This window comes from Babylonia areolata, chromosome 34, assembly GCF_041734735.1.
Source record: "Babylonia areolata isolate BAREFJ2019XMU chromosome 34, ASM4173473v1, whole genome shotgun sequence".
Lineage (NCBI taxonomy): Eukaryota > Metazoa > Mollusca > Gastropoda > Neogastropoda > Buccinidae > Babylonia > Babylonia areolata.
The window spans coordinates 19,288,838-19,298,837 of NC_134909.1; the positions used below are offsets into that span (position 1 = coordinate 19,288,838).

Sequence of the window (10,000 nt, forward strand, 5' to 3'; positions counted from 1 at the left end):
TAGTCTCCCTTTAGTTCTCTGCAGAGTCACTGGGACATGATGAACCAGTGATGAGGGAGGGAGGGGAGGAGGGATGGGATGGGGTGGGGTGGGGGGTTGGTGGGGGGGAAGGTGATAGTCTCCCTTCAGTTCCTTGCTGAGTCACTGGGACATGACGAACCAACGGTGAGGGAGTGGGGAGGAGGGGAGGGACGGGGTGGTGGTAGGGGGCAGGTTGGGAAGGTGATGGTGTCTCCCTTCAGTTCCTTGTCAAGTCACTGAGACATGAACCAACACTGAGGGAGGAGAAGAGGGTGTGTGTGTGGGAGGGTTGGGGAGCAGGTTCTGTGACGTACTGTGCTGTGATGCACTGTGCTGTGGTGCTGTACTGTACTGTACTGTGATGCACTGTGCTGTGATGTACTGTGCTGTACTGTGATGCACTGTGCTGTGATGTACTGTGATGTGATGCACTGTGCTGTGAAGCACTGCACTGTGATGCACTATCCTGTGATGTACTGTGCTGTGATGTACTGTGCTGTGATGTACTATGCTGTGATGCACTATGCTGTGATGTACTGTGCTGTGATGTACTATGCTGTGATGCACTGTGCTGTGATGTACTGTGCTGTGATGCACTGTGCTGTGATGCACTGTGATGTGCTGTACTGTGCTGTGATGTACTGTGCTGTGGTGTACTGTGCTGTGATGCACTGTGCTGTGATGTACTGTGCTGTGATGCACTGTGCTGTGATGTACTGTGCTGTGAAGCACTGCACTGTGATGCACTATCCTGTGATATACTGTGCTGTGATGCACTGTGCTGTGATGTACTATGCTGTGATGTACTGTGCTGCGATGTACTATGCTGCGATGTACTATGCTGTGATGCACTGTGATGCACTGTGCTGTGCTGTGATGCACTGTACTGTGCTGTACTGTGATGCACTGTGCTGTGCTGTACTGTGATGTACTGTGATGTACTGTGCTGCACTGTACTGTGATGCACTGTGCTGTACTGTGATGCACTGTGCTGTGCTGTACTGTACTGTGATGTACTGTGCTGTGCTGTGATGCACTGTGATGCACTGTATTGTGTGATGTACGGCAGGTTCGGCCAGGATGGTTTCGTGATGAGAGAGGTCATCCAGGAGGTCACGGGCTTTGTCAACTCCGACTACGAGCTGGAAAATGTGATTCTCTCTGTCTCTGTCTCTAACTGTCTGTCTGTCTCTATCTGTCTGTCTGTCTCTCTCTGTCTGTCTGTCTTTCTGTCTCTCCTTCTCTCTGTCTCTGTCTCTATCTGTCTGTCTGTCTCTATCTGTCTGTCTGTCTCTCCGTCTCTGTCTGTCTCTCTCTATCTCTCTCTGTGTCTCTTTCTCTGTCTCTCTGTGTCTCTCTGTCTGTCTCTCTGTCTCTCCTTCTCTCTATCTCTGTCTCTCTGTGTCTCTGTGTCTATCTGTCTCTCTCTGTGTCTGTCTCTATCTGTCTCCCTTTTTACGTCTCCGCCGGTTCTCTCTGTCAAGCTCCCAGTCTCTGTCTCTCAGTCTCTCTGCGTGTTAGTGTGAGTTTGAGTGAGTGAGTGTGTGTGTGTGTGTGTGTGTGTGTGTGTGTGTGTGTGTGTGTGTGTGTGTGTGTGTGTGTGTGTGCGCGCGTGCGTGCGTACGTGCGTACTTGCTTAATGTTTGCTATTTACAATGATTATCACTGGCATTTCCTAGTATTAGTAGTGGAAGTAGTGCATGTAGTGGTTATAGTAGTGGTAGTAGTGGTGGTGGTGGTAGTGGTAGTGTTACTATTATGACCATCCTCCTCAATATCATAATCATTCTTCTTCTTCTTCTCATTGTTGTTGTTGTTATTGCTGGAGGTGGTGTTAGTTACTAAAATAGCCGAGTGGTCTAAGCGTTGGACTTTCAATCTGAGGGCCCCGGGTTCGAATCTCGGTTACGACGCCAGGTGGGTAAAGGGTGGAGATTTTTCCCGACCTCCCAGGACAAAATATATGCTAACCTTCTAGTGCCTGAACCCCCTTCGTGTGTATACGCACGCAGAAGATCAAAATACGCACGTTAAAGATCCTGTGACCCATGTCACCGCACGGTGGGTTATGGAGACACGAAAATACTCAGCATGCATGAACCACGACAGAGTCATCGGCAAGTCGATGTTGGTCGTGTAACGGAAAGAAGAAGAAGAAGAAGAAGAAGAAGAAGAAGAAGAAGAACAACAACAACAACAGCAAGAAGAAGAAGAACAAGAACAAGAACAAGAACAAGAACAACAGGAGGAAGAAGAAGAAGAAGAAGAAGAAGCAAGGGAAATCAGGCTGGGAGAGGTGAAAGAGAGGTGAAAAGAAAGGGGGAGTAAGAAGTCATGATTTAAAAAACCAAAACATACACAAGCAAACAAACGAAACGAAACACTTCTGGTTATTGACTTGTATTTTATTTTATTTTATTTTATTTTATTTATTTATTTATTTTTATACTGTAAGCGCCTCTTGTTTTACTGACCTATATTTCACAGTTAACACCTGTTCTCATTGAGTTTACATTTTACTGTGAACACCTTTGTTATTATTTTCATTTTTATTATTATTGTTATTACTATTGTAATTATTATAGTTATTCATTATTATTATTATTATTATTGTTGTTGTTGTTACTATTATCATTGCTGTTGTCTTTGATGTTGTTGTCATCGTTGTCTGTTGTTGATATCGTCCTTGTCAGTTTCAGTTTCAGTTTCAGTAGCTCATGGAGGCGTCACTGCGTTCGGACAATTCCATATACGCTACACCACACATCTGCCAAGCAGATGCCTGACCAGCAGCGTAACCCAACGCGCTTTGTGAGGCCTTGAGAAAAAAAAGAAAAGAAAAGAAATAATGATGTCAATGCTGTGCTTTCAGTTGGAAAGACTGTTTCGTGAGAAGCCGCTCAAATCGGCTTCTAAAGCTGCTGAGAATGCCCTGGAACTTATCAGGTCTGTCTGTCTGTCTGCCTCTCTGTCAGTCTGTCCGTCTGTCTGTCTGTCAGTCTGCCTGTCTGTCTTCCTGTCCGTCTGCCTACCTGCCTGCCTGCCTGTCCGACAGACTGTCTTGTCTGTCTGTGTGTCTGTATTTATCTACCATCTTTCTTTGTCCTCTCAAAAGTGTGTGCACATGTTCTTTGTGTGTATTTGTGTGCGTGTGTACGTGTGTGTGTGTGTGTGTGTGTGTGTGTTTGTGTGTGTTCGTTCGTTCGTGTGTGTGTGTGTGTGTGTGTGTGTGTGTGTGTGTGTGTGTGTGTGTGTGTGTCCCTTCTGTTTCTCTCTTTCCCTATAATTCCCTCTCTCTCTCTCTCTCTCTCAGAGATCCTTCTTGGTCTCCCTATATATGTCTCTCTCTTCCCTCTCTCTCTCTCTCCCTGTTTCTGCCTCCCCCCCCCTCTCTCTCGCTATATCTCTCTCTCCCCCCTCTCTCTCTCCCCCCTCTCTCTCCCTATCCCTTCCCCTTCTCTGTTTCATTCCCCTTAGTTTTAGATTGAGCTTGTTGTTGTCATCCAGAAATGAAACTACCCCTATGTGGGCTCACAGTTCATATTTACAAATCTTTGAAAAAGGTTGAATGCTATAATATCGTAGTTGATTTCTGTTGTTGTTTTTTTCCTGTCAGTGCATTTTATGACATTTGTGGTATATTGCTGTTGTATTAGTTTGACTTTGATTTTGTGCAATGTACGGTATACGAAATATGTTACTGTGTTAGTTTGTATGACTGTTATAATTCTTATCATTCAGTGTACGTGTGTCACATCCTTTCAGTAAGGGGCTTTGGCCTTTATTTGAATAAAGCATTTCGTTTCGTTTCGTTTTGTTTCGTTTTGTTTCGTTTCTCTCTCTCCCTTCTCTCTTTAATTCCCGTTCTCACTCTGTTTCTAATTCTGACACCGTCTCCCCCCTCCCTCCCTTTCCTCCACCCCCCACGCCCCATCTCTCTCTCTCTCTCTCTCTTTTCTTCTGTTGTCGACGTGAAGATGTTGCATCACATTTCGCACTTCCCGTTGCAGGGCCAACATTGAATGGAAGAAGCGCAACTATGACAAGATCTCTGATTGGCTCCAGCACAACGTCACATGACCTGTCTGTCACGTGAGTGGGGGGTCACGTGACTGGCGTCCTTCTGGGCACGCAATGTATTGGATACAGATGTTAAAAGTGTCAACTGTCTTTGGCCTGGATGGGTTTGTTTTTTTGTTTTTTTTTTTCCCCGCGCACGACATACAGGTGACGTCATGGACGTAAAACGCACATATTTCAACAACAACAACAACAAATCCTTGCGCGCGCGTCCTTCGTGTTTAAACATTTACAGAAATGATTATGGTATTAACATTATTTGTGACTGCCTGGTCTGAGACGATCCCTTGTCAGTTCTCGACATTTCTTTTTTCTTTCTTTTCTATTGTCTCGATGTAAAAAAAGAAAAAAAAAGAAAAAGAAAAAAAAAGAAGTCTGAAATGACTTTCTTACACACACATACACGCGCGCGCGCACACACCCACACATATGCGCTTACACACAAATTCATGGACTCACACACACACTAATACGCGCACACGCACGCAGACACACTCATACACACGTACAAATTCACTGACTCGCACATTATTACATACAAGCACACACACACACACACAAACACACATACACGCTTACACACAAATTCATTGACCCACACACTCACATACACACTAATACACGCGCGCGCGCGCACACACACACACACACTCACAAATTCACTGACTCGCACATTATTACATACAAGCACACACACACACACCACGGGCTTACACACAAATTCAGTGACCCACACACTCACACACACACACACAAATTCAGTGACTCGCACACTCATACATACAAGCCCCCCCCCCCTCCCCCACACACACACAGACACACCACGCGCTTACACACAAATTCATTGACCCTCACACTCACACACAAATTCACTGTCTCACACACTCATACATACAAGCCCCCACACACACAAACACACACGCATACACACACGCACCTGACTACAGTAATCTCTTCCAGAACAGAAGCAGACAGACAGGGTGGGGGTGGGGGAGGGAGGGTAGGGGGTGGGGTGTAGAGGGGGGGGGGGGAACTGATGCTGTTTAGATGTTTTAATCAATTTCTTCTTTTATATTGCTTATGTTTCCAATTTTGTATTTTTTCTATGAATGTAAAATAAATTCATTTGTGACGCTGTATCAGTATCGTTCGGTTGGTAGTACAAACTGTCTTTGCGGTTTTGTGTGTGTGTGTGTGTGTGTGTACAATTCGTTATTCATAAATATCCCATTGCGTCTGTGTGTCTGTGTTCCAGTCTGCATCTGTCTGTGTGTCTGTCTCTCTGTGTGTTATGAACACAGATGAAATTAATCATATATTTTGTGTATGTGATGTTTGAATATTATGTGTTGTTGTTGACAGTAGTTTCTGATAAAAAATACTTCTCTCTGAATATAATTTTTAAAAAAAATATATATCATATATATATATATACGTGTCTCATTCCTTCGTGTTACAACTATTATTTTTCATTCTTATTGTGATAGGGTGTAGTTATTGTCAATTCCATCGCGTGAGACTTGTTTACCTCTCTCTCTCTCTCTCTTTTTCTCTCATCTATCCATGTTCTTTTTTTTCTCACATCACACACACTCACACACACACTTAAGCACAGACATGAGTCATGTACATTACATGTAAATTCGTTGTTGGTGAACCACTGGGTATCGTGATGATGTTACAAAATGAAAAGAAAAATCTCTTGACAGAGACTCAGTCGTCTGTGACTTTGTATATGCTTGTCTCTGTCGCTGTCTTAACCTGTCTGTCCTTCTCTCTCTCTCTCCTCTCTCTCTCTGTCCTGTTCTCTCTGTGTCTCTCTCCCTGTCTCTGTGTCTCCTGTCTGTCTCTCTGTCTCTGTACGCGCTCGCGTGAGATGATGATGATGATGATGATGACGACAACAATTATGATAATAATAATGATGATGATAACTTCTGTTTATTGACCAGTACTTCACCAAAAAACACTTGTGTTTATTGACCGATATTTCACCATGAACAACAGCAACAACAAAAAAAGCCCCCCAAAAAAACAACAAAACAAAACAACATAAGATCCTAACAGTGTACAGACGTAACGTGACACCAAACAAGGAAACAAGAAACAGTCTAACACCCCAACAGTGTACAGACGTAACGTGACACTATAGCGGGAAACAAGAAACAGTCTAACACCCCAACAGTGTACAGACGTAACGTGACACTATAGCGGGAAACAAGAAACAGTCTAACACCCTGACAGTTCACAGACGTCAGAAGACACAAAACAGGAAAAGTAGATTCCCTAAAGAAAGAAAGAAAAACGATCTAACATTAGAAAGATGCACACAAGTTAGGGGGACACCAAAAACAGGAAACCAGATTCAAACAAAACATCCTGACAGTGCACATACGTGAGGGGGACACCAATGCTGGAAACAAAAAGTGATTTAACACCCTGACAGCGAACACGCCTTAGGAGACACCAAAGCAGGAAAGCAGAAACAAATTAACATCCTAAAGGTGCACAGACGTTACTGGACACAAAATCAGGAAACAAGAAACAATCCAACATCCGAAAGGTGAACACACGTCATGGGACATTAAAGCAGGTAATATGAAACGATCTAACACCCTAACAGTGCACACACACGTTACTGGACACCAAAGCAGGAAAGAATAGACAATCCAATATCCTGACAGTGCACAGACGTTAGTGGACACCAAAGCAGGAAAGAATAGACAATCCAATATCCTGACAGTGCACAGACGTTAGCGGACACCAAACGGGGGAAACAAGAAACAACAAGAGAACGCTCCGCTCTGCGGTGTCAGCAAACCGGTGCTGGGTCAAAAGGAGAACTCCTCTCTTGTACAATCCACCCAGTCTGTGTTGAATTAAATGGTGGGCCCTGAAAAAAAAAAAAGATCGGTAGACAGACAGACGGACAGACAGACAGGATCAGTAAATAGATAGATAGATAGATAGATAGATAGATAGATAGATAGATAGACAGACAGACAGACAGTCAGACAGACAGGATCAGTAGATTAACAGACATACATACATACATACAGACAGATAGATAAATAGATAGAGACTGACAGATAGATAGATAGATAGTCAGATAAACAGACACAGACAGACAGACAGATAGATGGGTGGAAGGAAGGATAGAGATAGATAGATAGAGGGACAGACAGACAGACAGATAAATAGATAGAGATAAAAAGAGACATAGATAAATAAACAGAGATAGGAAGATGGATAGACAGACAGAGAGATTTTCAGACAGGCAGACAGATAATTACAGTGCACTAAATAACCAGAGTAAGGTATGCAAACCTCCTGTTTGGCTCCTTTGGGTAATTAATTTTTTTTTTTTTCGTATTTTCATGCCTTTTGCTATCTAAACACACACCGTGTCCGTGATTGCAAAAAGGGGAGGGAGACGAACAGACAGACAGACAGACAGACAGACAGACAAGCAGACAAGCAGACAGACTGAACTCACGCGGTTTTGATCCGGATCCAAAAATACCAGGCATCATTTCCGCCGGATCACCGATGAGAGCTGAAGACAAGAGAGAGAGAGAGAGAGAGAGAGAGATCAGATTTTGAAAATACAATCACTATCATCGTCATAAGTGCTAAGGACATGAGAAATTAGAGGATGAACAATGATCATTATCATCGTCATGAGTGCTAAGGACAGGAGAAATTAGAGGATGAACAATGATCACTATCATCGTCATGAGTGCTAAGGACAGGAGAAATTAGAGGATGAACAATGATCATTATCATCGTCATGAGTGCTACGGACAGGAGAAATTAGAGGATGAACAATGATCACTATCATCGTCATGAGTGCTAAGGACAGGAGAAATTAGAGGATGAACAATGATCATTATCATCGTCATGAGTGCTACGGACAGGAGAAATTAGAGGATGAACATTGATCACTATCATCGTCATGAGTGCTAAGGACAGGAGAAATTAGAGGATGAACAATGATCATTATCATCGTCATGAGTGCTAAGGACAGGAGAAATTAGAGGATGAACATTGATCACTATCATCGTCATGAGTGCTAAGGACAAGAGAAATTAGAGGATGAACAATGATCATTATCATCGTCATGAGTGCTAAGGACAAGAGAGATTAGAGGATGAACATTGATCATTATCATCGTCATGAGTGCTAAGGACAAGAGAGATTAGAGGATGAACAATGATCACTATCATCGTCATGAGTGCTAAGGACATGAGAAATTAGAGGATGAACAATGATCATTATCATCGTCATGAGTGCTAAGGACAGGAGAAATTAGAGGATGAACAATGATCATTATCATCGTCATGAGTGCTAAGGACAGGAGAGATTAGAGGATGAACAATGATCATTATCATCGTCATGTGTGCTAAGGACAGGAGAAATTAGAGGATGAACAATGATCATTATCATCGTCATGAGTGCTAAGGACAGGAGAAATTAGAGGATGAACAATGATCATTATCATCGTCATGTGTGCTAAGGACAGGAGAAATTAGAGGATGAACAATGATCATTATCATCGTCATGAGTGCTAAGGACAGGAGAAATTAGAGGATGAACAATGATCATTATCATCGTCATGAGTGCTAAGGACAGGAGAAATTAGAGGATGAACAATGATCATTATCACTAAAGAATATGATGACATGAAGCACTACTCACAGACATACACAGCCACTAAAGAAGATTGATGACATGAAGTACTACTCACAGACATACACAGCCACTAAAGAAGATTGATGACATGAAGTACTACTCACAGACATACACAGCCACTAAAGAAGATTGATGACATGAAAAACTACTCACAGACATACTGAAGAATATGATGACATGAAGCACTACTCACAGACATACACAGCCACTAAAGAAGATTGATGACATGAAGAATTACTCACAGACATACACAGCCACTGAAGAAGATTGATGACATGAAGCACTACTCACAGACATACACAGCCACTAAAGAAGATTGATGACATGAAGAATTACTCACAGACATACACAGCCACTGAAGAAGATTGATGACATGAACTACTCACAGACATACACAGCCACTAAAGAAGATTGATGACATGAAGTACTACTCACAGACATACACAGCCACTAAAGAAGATTGATGACATGAAGTACTACTCACAGACATACACAGCCAGTAAAGAAGATTGATGACATGAAGTACTACTCACAGACATACACAGCCACTAAAGAAGATTGATGACATGAAAAACTACTCACAGACATACTGAAGAATATGATGACATGAAGCACTACTCACAGACATACACAGCCACTAAAGAAGATTGATGACATGAAGAATTACTCACAGACATACACAGCCACTGAAGAAGATTGATGACATGAAGCACTACTCACAGACATACACAGCCACTAAAGAAGATTGATGACATGAAGAATTACTCACAGACATACACAGCCACTGAAGAAGATTGATGACATGAACTACTCACAGACATACGCAGCCACTAAAGAAGATTGATGACATGAAGCACTACTCACAGACATACACAGCCACTAAAGAAGATTCATGACATGAAGTACTACTCACGGCCATACACAGCCACTGAAGAAGATTGATGACATGAAGCACTACTCACAGACATACACAGCCACTAAAGAAGATTCATGACATGAAGTACTACTCACAGACATACACAGCCACTAAAGAAGATTCATGACATGAAGTACTACTCACAGACATACACAGCCACTGAAGAAGATGATGACATGAAGTACTACTCACAGACATACACAGCCACTGAAGACGATTCATGACATGAAGTACTACTCACAGACATACACAGCCACTAAAGATTATGATGACATGAAGTACTACTCACAG

At 42.6% G+C, this 10,000-nt stretch overlaps 2 protein-coding genes across 2 annotated transcripts in view; one reads left to right on the top strand and one right to left on the bottom strand.

Annotated features, from left to right (window-relative positions):
- Window positions 1–4,311, top strand: part of LOC143277574 (glutamyl aminopeptidase-like) — a 66,197-nt gene extending 61,886 nt beyond the window's left edge. Inside the window, exons 21-23 of the mRNA XM_076582452.1 lie at window positions 1,091–1,172; window positions 2,894–2,967; window positions 4,032–4,311. Coding sequence (XP_076438567.1) covers window positions 1,091–1,172; window positions 2,894–2,967; window positions 4,032–4,101 — 226 coding nt within the window. The 3' untranslated portion in view covers window positions 4,102–4,311. The remainder of the gene's footprint in view (window positions 1–1,090; window positions 1,173–2,893; window positions 2,968–4,031) is intronic.
- Window positions 4,312–6,075: 1,764 nt separating this feature from the next.
- The window catches only part of LOC143277543 (uncharacterized), a 30,169-nt gene continuing 26,244 nt past the window's right edge, over window positions 6,076–10,000 (bottom strand). The window contains exons 11-12 of the mRNA XM_076582425.1: window positions 7,598–7,657; window positions 6,076–6,994 (exon numbers count right to left, since the gene is read on the bottom strand). Of these exons, the coding sequence (XP_076438540.1) occupies window positions 6,981–6,994; window positions 7,598–7,657 (74 nt within the window). The 3' untranslated portion in view covers window positions 6,076–6,980. The remainder of the gene's footprint in view (window positions 6,995–7,597; window positions 7,658–10,000) is intronic.